General features: G+C 43.0%; 1 protein-coding gene across 8 annotated transcripts in view; it reads right to left on the bottom strand.

The window, feature by feature from the left end:
• Positions 1–18,249, bottom strand: part of PGGT1B (protein geranylgeranyltransferase type I subunit beta) — a 193,505-nt gene that overhangs the window by 141,875 nt on the left and 33,381 nt on the right. For 7 of the 8 annotated variants that reach the window (XM_029571436.1, XM_029571386.1, XM_029571411.1 and 4 more), the window contains 2 exons: positions 6,850–6,917; positions 5,029–5,084 (listed from right to left, as the gene is read on the bottom strand). In XM_029571436.1, coding sequence (XP_029427296.1) covers positions 5,029–5,084; positions 6,850–6,917 — 124 coding nt within the window. The remainder of the gene's footprint in view (positions 1–5,028; positions 5,085–6,849; positions 6,918–18,249) is intronic. The other variant, XM_029571403.1, reaches the window with a different exon arrangement.

Genomic DNA, 18,249 nt, shown 5'->3' with positions numbered 1-18,249 from the left:
AAGACTGTGCATGGAACATACCCAAGCTATCCCCTCAACTGGGCGGGCCACTGCCAAACTTGCTTTCAAGATGGCCAAGCCAAATGTTGCCTCTTCCCTAGCTCAGACATCCAGACTAGAGTACTTTGCTAAAGAACACAGATTACCACATTGCTGCCCTGCAAATCTACAATGGAGATACCAAATGCATCTCAGCCCACTTGGCTTCTAGTTAAGTGAGTTGTCACCCATATGTATAGGACATTCTTATGGTTGCTTTAGTCCAATGAGCTATTGAAGCCTATGAAGCTGCTTCATCCTTCTTAGGCCCAGTGAACAGTACAAAGAAATGATCTGATCTTAGTCAATTTCAAGTATCTAAGCAAGATCCTTCTGACATCCAGATAACACAACTGACTAAACTTGCCTTTGCATGAAGTTTTTATTTTTTTTGGGGGGGAGGGGGGGCTAAATGAAGGCAAACAGACTACCTGATTAAGATGAAAGGTCAAAATCACTTGTGGGTGAAAGGCTGGAACTGTATGAATACAGACTGCCTCTTCCTAAAAGGCTACGAAAAACTCCCTGCAAGATAAAGCCTGCAACTCCTAACTGTACCTAGCACAACAAACTGCCACCAATAAAACAGACTTAAGAATAAGATGCTTGCCAGAAGCCTCAATTGGTTCAAAACACTTGCCATTGAGAAAACAGAGGACCAAATTAAAATCCTAAGCAACAACTAACTAATAAGGAGAGCAAATATGCTTTATATCCTACAGGAAGCAAGACATTGGGATAGGCCAAAGATTTGTATCCAAAGTGCCCCCTAAAACTAGCAATTGCTGCCACTTGAACCTTCAGATTGAGAGCTAGACCCTTAGCCAAACCATCCTGAAGGAAATCCAACACTGCTGGAATAGAGGCCCTCCTAGACAAAAGCTTTCTGCTCGAACACCAATCTTCAAAAATTCTCAAGATTCTGACATACACTAAGGTCGTTTGCATTTTTCTGGCCTCAAGGAGAGTAAATATCACCTCCTGCGAGTAACCCCTCTCAAACACGTCTTTTCAAGGGCCAAGCCGTAAGATAGAACAGAGACAGATCTTTGTGTTCCAGAGGGCCCTGAACCAAACATTCTCATGATCTGTGGAAAACGCAACAGGCTCCCTTCTAACAGTCTAACCAGATCTGCGTGTCAAGGAGATCTCAGCCAATCCTAGGCTACGAGGATCTCCAAGACTCAGTATCCTGAAATCCTTTACAATGCTCTGTTCACCAATGGCCATGGAAAAAACAAAGTAGCCCCTCTCTTGGCCAATCCTGAAGACTGAAACTTTCTTCCAACTGAAGAATTTGAATACCTTGACATTGTTGTGGAAGGCCATCCATCCATCACCAGTACTGTGCAGCTGTCCACTACTGCTGAGGAGACTTCTTTCCATAGATACAACTGAAAGAATGCGAGAGAGCGCGAGCAAACAAGACACTAAGGTTCCTAACACCTCTGAAAGAAAAAGTGGGGAAGTGGGAAGGGTACTCAGACAACGACCTAATTCACTAAGGAAACTCCCTGGTTACAAGGCTTAGCTCAACCGGATGAAGGAAGTCACCCCGGGAGCAAGCCAAATCCAATTTTCTCTCTTTACTCGCCTACTCACCAGAACTCAGCCATAGCATGGGATATTTGCTTACCATATGCTGGAGACAGAATATTGGCAAGCTGAGTGCAGCATGGGACCCAGCGAGACTTTTGTTCTGTCTCCATCTGCTGGATGGGGAGCAGAATCCATGTGTTTGGACTGGTCTGGCTGAAGAGAAAAATGAAGATTTTCACAGAAAAAAAAAAAAAAAAAGAGAGGTATACTTCCATGCTGGTGCTTGGACAAAAAAAGACTGAGGGGGCTCGTGAGGCAACACCTGTGTGGGAATTTCTGCATATGCTCAGAAAAAAAGCTGTACTAGCTAAGAAGCTGTACTGCTCATCGATGGAAAAAGCTACCAAAACAGTGGTCTTAATTTTGTCTTTATCTGGTTTGTTTGTTTTTTTGTAAAAAGAGGATCTCTCAAATATTTTATTTCACTAAATGTTTTAAGCCAAAGATATAATCAAACTTGTTTCTAAAACAATAACAAAAAAAAAAGCTGGCACTATCTGGTCTTTTTTTCAAGTTTTCAGAGAATGTAGTTTGGCAGGGCTAAGATGCAACACAGTCATGCTTCACTTGATCATAAGCAGGCTGATACAGTACAGTGCGCTCCGGGGTCGAAAACGTGCGTCCAACACCCCCCCCAAACCTAATAGTGCCCGCAACATGCAAATGCATGTTGATGGCCCATTAGGTATTCCCACGTGATTCAGAAAGGAAAATGTGCAGCCAAGCCGCACATTTTACTTTCAGAAATTAGCGCCTACCCAAAGGTAGGCGCTAATTTCTTCGGGCACTGGGAAAGTGCACAGAAAAGCAGTAAATATTAAGTCGGAGGTCCCGAAAGTTACAAAAAGTTAAAAAAAAAAAAAAAAAATTTGAAGTCGGCCCGCGGCTTGAAAACCGGACGCTCAATTTTGCCGGCGTTCGGTTTCCGAACCTGTGGCTGTCAGTGGGTTTGAGAACAGACGCCGGCAAAATTGAGTGTCGGCTGTCAAACCCGCTGACAGCCGCCGCTCCTGTCCAAAAAGAGGCGCTAGGGACACTAGCACGTCCCTAGCGCCTCTTTTTACCGCCGACCCTAATTTGAATACTGAATCGTGCGAACAGGAGAGTGGCCTGTGCGCAGCCGGGAGAGCGGACATCCTGCGGACTTTACTGTATTGGCCCGAAGGAGAGGTTGTGGTGATGCCAGTTGATCAAAGAAGCAAAGAGACTCCTTACCTAATATTTTCTTTTCCTTTTTTGATATTATACATCTTTCCTGTAAAACACTCCCCCTATTATATGTTGTGTTGCAGTGTGGTTTTGTTTCCTACATTAGTAATTATGTTACTGGCTGCATATTTATATTTCCATGTTTTATTGCATTAAATAAAAAGCAGCACAGGTGGTTACATTTTGTAGAGCTCTCTTAGTCCTCTTGATGGGCAAGGAAATATGTCTCATCCACACCATGCCATATGGATTGGGGGAAGGGGGTGAGGGAAGCAGGGTGTAGGAAAAAAAGAAAGATAAAAATGGGGATGTGGTATGATAAGAGATATTTTTGCATTACGTTACACTGATTCAGATATAAACACAAACTACTACTTCTTAGTAACAGTAAAGATCAATAGTTAATTTATAAGTTGCAGAAAGAAACCAAAGAAAGCCACTGTTTTATTACCTCCAAGAATAAAGCTGAGGTCATTAATAAAATAAGAAGGCATAGTCAGTAATCTTGTTTTAGCAAACCATTCACACAATAAATCGGCAGAGTTAGTCAGTCAAATACTTTGATAGAAATGCATAAAACTGAGTGTGCACATACTTATGTGAGCTGGGGGAGAAAAGAGATGCACGTAACGAAAGGCAAACTTAGCATACACGGCCTGGTACCGTTATGCTTTAGTACAATGGAACACTATTGCTGCCAGAAGAAGCAACTATTCCTTGCCTGTGACCGCAGGACAAACCAGTGATCAGGCTCAGTGAAAGAATGCAGGCAGCAGAGATCATTTGTCTCCCTTATTTGCGTCTCTCAGTGACCCCCGCCCCCATTCCCCTAACCAGTTTTTAAAACTCCCTTAATTTTTATACTCCCTCCTCCACCTTTTACCCACAAACAATCCTTTTTCAAACTGATGTGTCTGTCTCAGCACCCTAGAAGCCAGTTGCTGTCAGGGGTGTAGGTAACGGGAATGAAGGCTGCTTCGGTTGCTACCTCTTTTGGTCTTTTTCCAAGGTTTCCTTTCTTTCTTCTGTTAATGTATTTTATTTCTTTTGTGTTACCTTCTTATTACAAAGTAGTGCTTGTCTTATGATCACATACCCTATTCTTTTAGTCTCCTTGTGTGTGCCATATTAAAGCTATGCATCCATTTAGTGTGCCTGTGAGATTCGTGCAAGCCTGGTCCTGATCAGACCAGCACTCTAATTTATTCAAATTACTCACATTAAAGGGTGGGGGAAGGATAAACAGAAACAGCTTTCAGAACCTTTGACCACTACTAGTATTACTGCCATAGGAGTAACAACAGCTGAAATCACTGTTAACTGCTTGCCAGTAATCCCATTTTAAATAGCACAAGCTGTTTACCTGTCTGGCAGTGGCCCTGGCCAGAGGTCAGCATGTCTCTCTCTGGATATGACCTACTTTCTTCATTTTCTGCTTCTGGGGCCAGCAGCTCATAGTAACGTAGTAAATGTTGGCAGAAAAAGACTCACGTGATCCAGCGCTGCCTGCCCAGTAATTTTTTGTTTTAAGGATTACTGTTGCTCTGTTCCGGTTACCTCAGTCTACATGGCTTAATCTTTGTTCGTCTCCATCACTTAGCCACTAAGAATCCTCTTAGTGTTTATCCCATGCCCTTTTGAAGCCCATTACCGTCCTTGTCCTCACCACCTCTTGGGAAGTATAGGTGCTTGTTCTCAGAGGCAGTAGACAAGTCGGGCACTTCCATCCTGACACATCCAAATATGGGGAAGCCTGCCTTACATGGTATATTTCCAACCCCCCCCACCCCAAGCAACAGCCTTCCCTGAAGTCCAATCCTTATTTGGTGAAGTGTTTAAGAAATCCCACGATTCCTAATGCAGCAGTTCAGGTTTGCCAACAAAAACACTGCTCATGTTGAAACTTTCAGCTGTGGTATGTACAAGTCTCTGGAAGGAAAGTTAATGTACTTATTACAGCAGTTAATCAGGACGAGAAACACTTTTTTATGCATTTCCACAAAAGTGATAGGTCAAGGACAACCGAAAACTTCTATTTATTTCGACTTTTTAGATGCTCAGCTTTCAAAATAAACTCCAAAAAACTTACAAAAATAAGTATAAAAATTATAATGTATAAAATTACAAAAATCGTAAGGCATCACACATATCAGACAAAGAAAGGCAGAATGTGGTACACACTGCCATGAAGGATACCCATGTTGACTCCCAAGCTCAGTTTCTGCATCTTGGGCTGACTGGAGATGAGGATATATAGGAGAGGGAGAGAGAAAGAGACATTCCAGCCATCAATCAATAGAGACATATACTGGACAGATCTGGAGGGCAAACATACCAGGGTCTGCAGACAGCCTTGGCCAAAAAATGTTCACTGCAATAGCTTGGGCTAGCCAAGGGAGGCGCTTGGGGGTAGGGCGGAGAGGAACGTTAAAGAAGTTCATAGCGCTATAGCATAGCAGAGACCAGTTCAGTTCTCTAAACCTAAAGAAACATGTAAACTGGCAAGACAGAAAAAAAAAAAAAGAAAAATGCGTGCTCTCCTGTTGGCAAACAGTCCACGGCTGCAAGAGGCAATCCTCAGACTGCCTGGTAAGAAAGAAGAACTGCAGCAGGAGCGACACTTCCTCTCACAAGGACGCAGTTCCTATAGTCCTGCAACTCAGCAGAATTTCCGTCAACCTCCCCTGCCAGTGCTACAGAACCCGGCAGTCACAAAGGCAGCAGGGAAGGCTCATTCTAGCTGCTAGCATGCTATGCCTATCCTATCCTCTCACATGTCACACTCTCCTCTCACATGTCACACTCTCCTCCTGGTGAAAGGCAGGAGGAGGAATAACATAGAAGAGACAAAAAAAGGGAAGATGGGTGAGAATGAGTGCAATGAGAAAAAAAGGTAGAAGAATAAGTGGAGAAGAGAAAGAAGATCTGTAAACAGATAAAACTGTCCGATTCTGAAAGCTATTGGGAAAGACATATGGAAAGTTAGGACATGTATAACTGCACTACCTGAATTTTTCCCCAGGAGCTTGCAGAAATATTTAATTGCTTAAAAAATTCCCCAGAGATTCCTTCACAAATAAGGATAAAAATGTAAATGTATTTTTATTCCTAAACTGCTTTAGTGAATTCCCATCTTAATATACTGTATATACCTCCCCCTGCCCTTTCTCACTATGAAAATAATTCAGGAGATCTGAACTTCCAGATTTTTATTTCTAGATGAAACTCAAGCACAAGATCTATTCTTACTAGCTCTGGGGAGGTTAGCTGAGTTTTTTTCTGTGACACTAGACACATTTAAAATTAAACATATAAAAGAAGAGTTTCATATTTTCCCTGTCACCTCTTGCTCCTGTCCACTGATTAAGGAATTTATGTTTATTATGTGTTGCGTGAATTGCTTTTTAGCTTGTATTTTGTATGCTTTTGTAATTTTATTGTATATGTTTTATTTGTACACAAGATTTGCCATACAGAGTCAGATCAAAGGTCCATCCAGTCCAGTATCCTGTTTGCAACAGTGGCCAAATCCAGGTCAAATGTTCTGGTAGGATCCCCAAGGGTAGATAGATTCTATGCTGCTTATCCCAGGAACAACAAATAGATTTCTGCAGTCCATCTTAATAATTTATGGATTTTTCCTCCAGGGAAATTGTCCAAACCTTTTGTAAACCACTATGATGCCCAAGAACAAACTGGTTGGTAGCACGCATCTCAGAACTACAGCTCAAGCTGACACAGTGATAAGGTCTACCAGCTACACGATCCGTAATTATGTTTGTCTCAGTGTGCATTTTCACTAACATCTCTGCCAACTTCAAATCTGATTCGAGTTACATTTAAAAACAAATTTTAAAAATCTAATTTTCCAAAGCAGCAATATATACTGCATCAAATGCATTCGTATAATAATTATTCAGCCAAGGATAAATAGCATCAATCATCCCAACAGTACAATAAGTTTATATTAAACAAAGAAAAGCAGGTTTTACTAGAACTAACCTTGGATGGATTAAATGGCATTCCCAGATATGAAGAGCCCCGGAACCCACAGCGATTTAAGTTTGAATCTGAGGGGGGAAAAAGGTGTTGGTTTTTTTTTTTTTTAAACAAACATTCAATAAGGTATATTCTTATTGCATCAAGGCAGCTGAATATAAGGTACATGTGCCTTTATTCAGTCTAACAATTATAGAAATAAGTAACATCAATATCTGAGAATACACAATTCTAGTATAGCCTAAAAAGAAGAGAGATTACAATGGGTTGCACCGTCTCCAGTCTTACTGTTTTTTTCTCTTCTAGAATAAGAGCAGAATAACATTACTGTTAGCAATGGTTTCCATTTTCACATTATGGACAGGTTCCTGAAAGGATTTCAAGGAGAACTTGGTCTAGAGCTCGGACCAGCCCATGAATCGGTATTCTTAAACCACCACCTGAGTGGTTCTGCTGAAAAGCAGTGCACTGTGGTGCAGGAAACCCATAATCTAGACTCCTGTCCACTGGAGTCAGGAAGTCTGGTTAAGGCCAATCTTATGCAGTTTGCACAACCCCTACTGGCTAGCTTCGAAAACTGTCCTTTTCCATCCAACTTACTTAAGGGCTCTTCTATAGCTGGAAAGTGACATGAGGGCCCACACTTAGTTATCACAAAAAAGTGGTAAGAAGAAAAATTAAGGTAATATATCTTTCCTCCTAATCAATGAATTATCTTGATATTTAGATTACCTACAGAAACAAGATAAACTGATGGTTTGATGCCACTGTTGACGTTTGAGAGATTAATATCTGGTTTTGATCTCAGTCTTCAGGCCAGAAAACATCAGGTAAATGTGCAAGTATTACATTTAAACTGGGAAGGTATTTCTAGACAGTTTTCCCAATGATTAAGGGGGGGGGGGGGGGGGGGAGTGGCTTTTTTAAGCTTGAAACTTCTAGAACTCATTCTTTTCAAGTCTGAAATATAATTTAGTCAAATGTCTCCTGAGGTGAAAGGTCAGACTATTACCTCCCTTTTCCACTGTCTGATTATCAAGACACAAATAAAATGATGCATAAACATCTGTGAGACCTGGCTGATTGTTGTACAAAGGCCTCACTGGAGATGTCACAAAGCTCTAACCAGATTGTGTTTTTCAAAAGCAAATATTTTGGCATACATATTTTTTTAGTCATTAGAGGTAAAGTAAACCATGTTTTCTTACCTGTACCCAGGCTCCCCTTAGACAGCAGAATGAAGTCGGCCATAATGCATGGGTGACATCATCCGAAACTACCAACACAGACCCAGCTCTGGGAGCTCACAAAGTACTTCTGAGCGTGTGTGTGTGTGTGTGTGTGGGGAGGGGGGGGGGGGGGTGTCCAACGCATGCTCACTGCCCTTGAGAGACCCTCAGTCTCTTCCAAAGCTTAAACTTTAACAAGGTAGTCGACTCTCCCAAGGAGGCAGGTATTTAGTATGGCTGATTCATTCTGCTAAATATGGAGAACCCTATTTACAGATAAGCAAACTTGCTTTCTCCATCAACAAGCAGGCATGAATCAGCCATAATACATGACCCAAGCTGAGGGTTGTAATGTGGAGCAACAAACAGAAAACCTGGTCCCCAAAGGAAAAGTAGACTACTGGATGAATAAGCTTGAGCACAATTGTTTATCAAAAGTTATTGTCCTTAGGGTCAGAAAAAAGTAGAATACAAAAGGTGTGAACTGATGACCAAGTAGCAGCTCTGAATAGGACTTTAATGGAAGTTGCCACGGTTCTCACTTGATGAGCATTGACAGAGCCTGTTATCTCTAAACCAGCAAAGCAATGCATGATACAATCTGCTAGCCAAAGTTTGTTTGGTGGCAACTGTCCTTCCCAATCTATTTGGATCAAAGGAGACAAACGGCTGAGAAGCACAAGAAGGGTCCTCTTTAGCAAATACACCAAGGCTCTCTTGCAGTCCATGCATTCTCTGTGCGCATGTGGTCTGGGAAAAAAGGCTGGTAGCACAATTGCTTGTTTGATGTAGAAAGTAGACACTACTTTCAGAAGGAAAGTCATGTGAGTATGCAGAACCATCCTTGTGAAAAAAAACTGCTGGAATGCCAAGTTAAATTACAAAGCATGAAATTAATTTACACCTCAATCTAAAGTGATGGCTATAAAAAAAACAAACCACATTTTCCGAGTGAGAGAGGGAGTTCAGAATCCCTTCCACCTGCTGATATGCCACACTGTTGCTGAGATTAGCTTTATCTGAAGAAGTGCCAAAGGCCTGAAGATGAGGGGAAGAACAGATATTGAAGCAAGTCCCTCAGTCCACAAAAGAAGAAACCCAGCTAGTTGGAATCAAAGGATCAAAAACCTCTTCCACTTGAGCTGTAGGACTTCCTGGTTGAAGGCTTTCTAGCAGAAATCAGCACATTCTCCACCTCCTTCAGAAAGAATAATGAGGAGACGGCAGCAAGCTCAACAGCCACACCATGAGGATCGGCAATGGCAGGTTCGGATGGCACAGCCTGCTGCCCTCCTGAAAAAGAGTTGGACACGAATTGGAGATTAAACTGACAGACGAGAAAATACCACCACACTTGCTGTAGCCAAGCCAATGCTATGATGATTACCCTTGCTTTGTCCTAAAGGGTTTTTTGGACAGTCCTAAGAATGAAAGAAATTGGTGGGAACACAAGAGTAGACTGTCACTCTAGTCTAGTACAAAAGCATCTGGAGCTGATCTATAGCTCCTCAGATGCATGGAGCAGAACGTCATGACCTTCCTGTTGTCCTCTGAAGCAAACAGGGTGATCGCTAGAGTTCCCCAACATTCAAACAGGCTGCCTATGATCGCCTAATCCAAAAACCACTCTGCTGAGACGGTCCACCAATGTATTCTGAATTCTTGAAAGATACGTCACCTGTACATGGATGCTGTGACAGCTAGCCTATGAATAGATTCGGAGGACTTCCTCACAGAGGGTGTACGAGCATGTGCCTTCTTGTTTGTTTATATAGAACACAGTCACCTGGTTGTCTGTCTGAATCAAGACTCTCTTCCCCAAAAGGCAAAAGAAAGCCCTTAAAGAACAATGGATCTCTCAAAGCAGGTTGATTTGCAAGTGACTCTCCACTAGGGACCTAGTCCCTAGGTCCTGAAGCACCAGTATGCGCTCCCTACCTCCTGGTGGAGGCATCTGTAGAAAATATCACTTAATGCACTGGTATGTGTAAAGAGAGGTCTGCCATTAGATCCTCCGGGATCATCTACCACTGAAGGGATGTTTGCATCTTTGGAACAGAGACATGGTGAGAAACACTGGAAGAGCTGATCCCACTGGCCTCAGCGGGTCTGTTGAAAAGCCCACGTTCTAATGTGTCAAAGGAACTGCATGCACTGCTGTAGTCATGTGACCTATGTAACCCCAATTCAGGGTGTTTGCTGAATTGTGCTAGGACAACACTCAGACCCTGAGCGAAGTCCCAATTGTGCTGTCACTAGTCCTTTCACCCCAGGGTATGGATTCTTCTCAAGAGGAAGGAAGGCTATCCTTCAAGGCCCAAGGCATGTAGATGGAATTCTTTACCTGTGTGTTACTAAACAGCTCTTTGGTGTAGGTACACTGGAAAAAACAGGCTTGACTCTCTGGTTAAATATTCCCAAATAACAATTTACTATGATTTGTTCTAAATGATCAAGTGGTGTTAACAAAGCTGTTCCCAATACATCTCTATCCAGATTGATCTATTTTCGGTACATCTCTGCTTTCTCTCTGTGAAAGTGTCCCTCTGATTGGGTCTTGAGAATTGCTTACTCTCCAGAGTGAAAGCTAAGAGTCCCAGGCAGATGGGGAATTTCTTATATGTGGAGGGATTCACTTTCCCGCCAGTACCAGAGTCTACAGTGAACTCCAAATCTTCAAAACCCAATCCTTGCCCTGTGTCCCAGGGCAAAGACTTCAGTGGGTTTCCAGATGTCATGTCTTCTCTCTTATCAGCCCTCCTCTCCAACTGCTTAGCTGCCCTTCAGGGAGAAAGGCCCCTAGCTGGGAAAAACAGATTTTCAATTTCCCAACCTTAGGGTAAACTTCCTCCCCAACTCAGGATAAAGTACCAAAAATCAGAATCCTCAAACTCCAAGGAAAAACTCTCTCTCAGTCTCTATCATAGCATGTCATTGCCGTCCCTCCTCAATGGTGAGAGGGCCTCAGCAGGACCTGCCCTTTCTCCAGCCAGGATCAGCTATTCCCCCCCCCCCCCCCCCCCCAAAAAAAAAAAAAAAAAGTTCTTCAAGTCCAATACCTTGAGGAAAATCCTTCAGACAGGGAGAAATCTAACAGGGAGAAACTCACCCCTTTTCACATGTCTCAGGCTGTAAGATGCAAAACCAAGACCCACACAACAGAAAAAATAGTTCCTTCCACTTAGAACTCCAAAAAAAATATGCCACACTATTTTCTCTACTCACCCTCCCCCTTATCCAAACAGAAGTACTCCACTCCAACATGTCTCAGAGGTGCTGCTATATTGAATGGTACACCTCCTGAATCTCTAACCCCCAGGCTTGGACCAGGGCCATCTAGTGGAGACCTGGAGGGTCTCTACACCTTGAAGAACAAAGACTGCCATTGCTGATATTTTCTCCCTCTGAAGAATGGATCTCACTATATCCATCAAGACTACATCCCTTTTGGCAGGAAAAAATGCCTTCTTGTGAAGTGAGAGTCTATCCAGGCTCCAATGAACTGTATCCTTTGGGTCATGACCACATTGGACTTGAGACCAGAAGCCCCAGGGACTGAAGCAGCCACATGGTTCTGTCAAGGGATTCCAAAACTCTTGACAGAGATTGATCCGTCACCAACCACTTATCCAGGCAAGGAAATACGTGGAATCCCTGCCAATGAAGCTGCGAGGTCACTACTGCAAGGAATTTTGTGAACACTGTCAGGGCTGCTAAGAGGAAGCATCTTGTACTGGTAGTGCAAGTTCTTCACCACAAACCTGAGGAACCTATTATGAATGGGGTGAATGGGAATGTGCACATAAACATCTTTTAGATCCAGAGTGCACATTCAATTCCTTGGATAAATGAAGGGAAAGATCATCAGGAGAGAGTTCATCTTGAATCTCTTCCAAACCAACAATATATTCAGCTTCCAAAAATCCAGGATGGGCCTCAACTCCACTGACTTCTGGGGGATTAGGAAATACCAGGAATAGTATGCCTGGGAACACCTCTACAAAGGGTCAAGCTTGATTGCTGAAGGAGACACTACTTCTAGCTGCAGTAGGGCTGATCAAGAGGATTTGGAGCTAAAGATTAAAATCTGTTGAGTTGGAAGACGGCAAAAGAAATGTAAGTGGTAGCCATACTTCATAATTTTCAAGACTCACCTATCCTTGGTTATGTAAATCCAATCCTGAAGAAAGGACAGGACCCTTCCCCCACTACAGAAGGCGGGTTTCAAGGATGTCAATAACAGGGCACGGCTTAGTTTGCGTCTGCTGCTGGGCCTTATGCTGATACCTCTCCCTCTATCAATTTCTAGCACACAGTTGCTGCTGCAGAATGAAAGTAGCTCAACACAGAAAAGAGTGAAAGAGAGAAGAAGAGAAGAAAGAATAGATATCTGTAGCAAAAAGTACTGCCATCAGGCTTGGTCTGGCTGGTTCCCTGTTGCTGCCGACAATGACTGCAGAGTGGATTGATGCACCTTAATAGAGCCACCGTCTCCTGTACCTAATCACCGAACAAGTTATTCCCTTTACAGGATACATCCATCAAGTGATTGTGCACATCTTCAAGAAGGCCACTTGATCATAACTATGAAAGCATTCAAATTCCTATGGAAGTGGCTGGCTCCTGTCTGTGGTATCAGAAGCTTTGTAGGCAGAATGGATAAAATGCTTCTTACACTCCTCCACGTTTTCCATTTTTCAATGGGAAGTCTGCCTGTCCAGGGTCTGAGGATTCCATCAAAGGCTTCAACGTTTGCACACACTCATGGAAATATCATGTACTACTGATGAGCTGCTATCAGAGCACTAAGCATGTATCCTTGAAAGACCTTTTTCCCTCAAATGCATCCAACATTTTTTGGATCCTTCCCAGAAGATGTGTGTTAGTATGACCATGAATGTGCTTTGCACACTTCAGTGCAGACTCCACCACCACAGAGTGGTATGGCAGCGCACTATGCCAAAGCTTTGTCAGATCTGGATCCTTTACTTCAGGTCAAGCTTCTGGGCCACTGGAAGATATGTCATTGGGGTCTGCTGCGTCCTCATTTGCAAGTGTTTGAGCAGTAGACACAGACTCTGCTGAAGGTTGAAGAAACTGAAAAAGCCCGGAGATATCTATTCTCTGCTCTTGTTCCTCCCTGACATGGACAGACAGTGTCTTCACCAGCTTCGCCAAAAAAACATGAGAGATCTTCCAGAGGAGAAGTACACTGAGGCAAGTCTGGGATGTTATTAAACAGAATCCCCATGGAATTTTTCTCCTCTCCCTTGACCACAGGGAAATGCTGAGCCACGATGCCTACAATGAGGGTGACCAAGGAGAAGTCTTCCATTAGCCTTAGGGTGAAATGTTTAGAAGGAATTCAGAATTAACTTTGATACATGAAGGGATTTGCCTGGAACTCCCTGGAGTGAAGCAAGAACCTCTGGGTGTCTGAATAGCCCCTCTTATTTGCAAACTTTTTCTTCATTTTAGACAGGAGAGGTTCCAATCTCCCTATGACTATTTTTTTTTTTTTTTTTTTTTTAGACTTAAGGTGGCAAAGATTACCCAACAGCTCAGCTCCCACAGGCTAAGGGACCCCTTTGCAATTGAGTTGTATGAGACATACTCTTCAGAAACCCAAATCTGTTCATCCTCACCAAGGGCTACTGACACTGGTGGTGCCAAGCAGGAGTTTGGGGCCACAGACACAGCTGCAAAAGCAGTCATATCAGATGTATTCCATACCGGTTGTGATAAAATCTCTCACTGGCTGGCACCAGGCCTGACCAATGGCACCTGTGAAAACTTTTTCTGTGTAATGGTGGGATTCTTGTGCTTTGGTGCTCCAATCTGACAAGAAAGCTTTAATATGCCGAGTTAAGGAAGTGCACTGCATTGATGAAGTGGATGGCATCTTGATCTGTGTTAGGTCCAGACAGAACAGACTGCTTGACACCATGGATATCCTTCATGTCATGAATGATTTTGGCACATGCACTGAGGAGGCAACCTCCTGCATCATGTGGTAGATAACCGTGCTGCTCTAGCGGAGCACCCTGCCAAGAGAGAAAGCCTTGGATGGGATCCCTTATAGAAAAGCACACCTAAGAGATGCATTTCAGCCAGTGCCTTAATTTTCTGTACCACACTGAATCCTTGACCTGTGACGAATCTAGAAACCAGCACCATATTGGGAAGAGGTGGTGGGAGAGGCAGCCTTCAAAGATTTTCAGGAAAAAGAGGATGAGGAATCCTGCCCTGATTTCCTGGGCTGCGAGTCCATCGATGCCTCACTCCAGAAGAGAAGCAGCTCCATCACCTACCTAATGCCATGGTTTTGGGCTCTTACTTAGGAGTGCCTTCCACAAGGCCTCCATTCTACAAGCATGATAACTGCTGTGCTCATGGGGACCTCCAACAACTGTAGCAGTTGAAGGCATCATAATCCAGGCCCAAGCAGCAATAGCAGGCAGAATGTGTCCATTACAGATACATCTGGTGCCTATAAATGCAGGCCTTAAAAATAGCTGACCATGGTCTTGTGGCCTTTTTCACATTTCTAATTTTTTCTTTGTTTTAAGAACTGAAAAAAGTTTCCTTGCCTGAGGCAGTAGATAAGAAACAAAATGCAACAAAGCAGAAAATAGGCCATAAACAAGGCTAAAAAACAAATTCAAAGATAAAGGCTGGGAACATGTCTCGAATGAAGAAAGCCTGAGGGGCTCACAAGGCAATGAACTCTTGTGCATGTTCAATATAAACTTTTACTGATCTCTGAGAGCTGGGACCGTGTGGTTGCCACTGAAATGACATCACATATGCATTCTGGCCGATTCATACTTGTTTTGACAGAATTTTTAAAAATGCAGAATAAAGTCAGTCTTTTAACCACTCTATAGAAGGCATTAAAGCATGTAGAGTAACCTAGAAAGGAATGTCCTATACAGACCAGAATAAGTGATCCCTATTCACTAATATCCCCAGTGCTGAGAGAGGAACAGAGGGAAGAACTAGAAGGAAATTACCATGAAGATTTTGTTCATCTATCAAATGAATTATCTATAAAGTATTTCCTAATTCTGCTACTCTAAAAAAAAATAAATAAAATAAAGCAGCATATTTACATTTTAAGTTATTACTGGGCAAGCAGTTTGTGCCCCATAAATTCTTACAAGCTCACAAGTTTTTGCAGAAAGCTAATGAGCATCAGCTAAAAGCTATGTGCACCCTGGATTTCTGACAGTTATAACAGTGACTGGCCCTGGCTTTCAGCATCCCATCAATAATTTCCTCTTTTGCTCTATCACTCTGTCATCACCCCCTTGATAAAAGGAACCTAGCTACTGTGTGATGCTGGAAGTTGATGCACATTAACTTTTTCAACAGAAAATAAATTGTTCAGAATGTAAACTATTACTATGCCGAGCACCACTGCCCAGTAATAAACTTATAAAAAGCAGTTAAACTGCTCCATCAGTAGTATTTTGATGGGGGTTTGGTGATCAATTTTTGAAAATATTTTGCTGTCACGAACTATACTTTAAACATGCTAAACAGCACCATCTAGTGTGTATCATCAAAAATCTCTACAAACAAGTACAAAGGTATTTTGCTCAATTAATAGTGGGATATTCCAGGAAGATTAGTGTAGGTCTCCACTATGGGTCCTTAACGTACGCCCCAAGTTAGGAGGTAGGAGGGGGAAAACCAATCCTGGTCAGGCATCTACAGTCAGGCTTCTTAGAAAGGTCAGCCCAGCCTGCATAAAAGCAGGCAGAGCAGGAAATCGGTGTGTTGGAGTTCTAAGTTAGTTTTTAAGAAAGGAGAGGTGAACATTTTGAAGTTTCCACAGCCTCTAAATTAGGCCCCACAGCCTAATTAATCCCTGGGAGAGGGAAAGAAGCATATCCCTGTCTCACACCCTACAGGTCTATAAGGGGTCATCTCCAGAGAGAAAGATATTTTGAGAGAGTCTTTGTTTTCATGTGACGCCTGATCATGCTTCTGGGAAGATTTTTCCCCCTACCTGGAAGGAGGTCAGAGAAAAAGGATTCTGTGGCTATTATCCTATTGCATTGGAAGAGAGAGAAATCTTCCTTACTAGGAGAGAAGCTGAATTTTCGGAAAAGATTTTTGTTCCTTTTTGTTGGGAGGATTTTTTACCCACCATTGCTGCCCAGGAGAAATTGCTGAGCAGAACAGTGTTGCTGTTCTGCTCAGCAATGGGTCTCTCTACCAGAGAGGTCCTTGGAAGAAAGAGCAAGGTCCCTGTGCCCTGCCTCCCCACCCCACTCCCCTCCCACTCGCGATAGGAGCCTGGCTTCCCCCACCAGAAAGGAGGGATGCCTAGCGCTTTGCCAAAATGAAGGGGGCACTCGTGGAGGAACAGCACAGACGGTGCACATCTAGATTTGAGTTTGAAGATTAACTAAGAAGCTTCCTGTGATTGGTTTTGAAGCTTTGTTAAAGTTTGATTTTGGAACACCCACTCTAACGTCTTGAGAGCCCGTGGATACTGGGTACACAGAGACTGTGTAGAGAGAATTTATTTATTTATTTTTGGTTTTTATATACCGGAAGTTCCTGTATACAATACATATCACTCCGGTTCACATTTAACAGAGATAACTATCGCCGAGGAGGTGGTTTACATGGAACATATCGAATATAATGTCTTCTAACAGCGAGTACACCCGTGAGCGTGGACAAGAGAAGGATTTTTTTTCCCCCCTGCTACAGCTTGGGCCCTGGAGGTTCAGCCTGCCACTCACTCAAAGAATCCACACCCCGGGTGAAAAGGATGGGAGCTTGTGAACTGGGACTCAGCCCTGCGACCAATGGGGCCCTAAACTCCAAAGTAGGGGACTTCATTAGAATTAAAACAAAATATCCTCCAAGAAGAAATATTATCATCATTAGCTGATGCAGTGGGGGGGGGGGGGGGTTTAATACCACAGCTCTATGGCAGTAAGAGTAAAATTTGGAAAATAAATTATTTTCCCATATTATTATTGGCTAATATGGACCAGGACTTCTCTTTCCCCAGGAGTATTGATGGATGGGATCAATAGAGGATGTTAGAGAACAGCAGAGACTGTAAGGATAGTTAACAAGATGTTCACCCAGAACTAATCCAGCTTACATTCTGGATCCGAACACCCTCCCCCCAGTCTGCCTGCCTTTATCTCTCCCTCCACCCCCTTGACATAGCTTCCAAATTTCATATTGATAGGACACAAAACGGATAAATTATTAAGCTAGGGAGACAAGGATATACTGAATATATGGTGATCTCATCAGCCTTCTTTCCCTTCAGAAAGTTGGCTAAAAGTCACAACAGAAATAAAAAGGACTAAAAAAAAAAAGAACTACAAAGTCTGTTCAGTATCATGATGTAACTACATCACAGTATACACGGAGGACTGCAAATTTCAGTATGGATAACTTCTGCTCATCACTGCTTGCCTACATTCATAACCTCTTTCTCTCATAACCTCCTCTTCTTCTTGCCTTGATTGAGACTTGGCTTTTGCCTGAGGATTCTGCTTCATTTGCTGCTCTGTCAGAGGTTGTTTTCTCCTCCCATGCACCTCATACAGTAGGTCGCAGTGGTGGTACTGGATTGCTACTCAACCCCTCCTTATACCTCAATCCTACTCTGTCTTCCTTTGAAGCCCACTCCTTCTGCTTATTCATCTCACTGCCTCTCCAGGTAGCTGTCATTTTATTGACTCCCTGATAAATCTCACCAATTTTGATTCATGGCTTCCCCTTGAACCACCTTCCCCTTCCCTATTCTTGGGGACTTTAACACCCAATGACCCCTCTCTGACTCTTGTGCCTTGAAACTCCTTGCCTTAATCTCCAAGTCCGCTCTACTGCCTCAACTCACAAGAATGGTTACTTCCTTGACCCAGTCCTTTCTCCCAACTGCTGTCTCTCAGTCTCCTCCACCCTCCCCTCTCAGACCATCATCAAGATAACTTTCATACTGAATCACCCTCGCTTACAGCCTCATCCAGTCACCAATACCACCCTTCAGGAATCTCCAAGCCGTCAACCCTTGCATCCTCTCTGCTACTGTCTCATCTCTCCTATCCTCCACTATATTATCAGAGCCAGTAGGATGAGGCAGTTTCTGCTTACTACACTGTTTCCCAACCAGTGTGCCAAGGCATACTGGTGT

This window comes from Rhinatrema bivittatum, chromosome 1 (assembly GCF_901001135.1).
Source record: "Rhinatrema bivittatum chromosome 1, aRhiBiv1.1, whole genome shotgun sequence".
Taxonomy (NCBI): domain Eukaryota; kingdom Metazoa; phylum Chordata; class Amphibia; order Gymnophiona; family Rhinatrematidae; genus Rhinatrema; species Rhinatrema bivittatum.
Note: the sequence above shows the minus strand (reverse complement) of the source record. Positions and strands in the feature narration are given on the sequence as shown.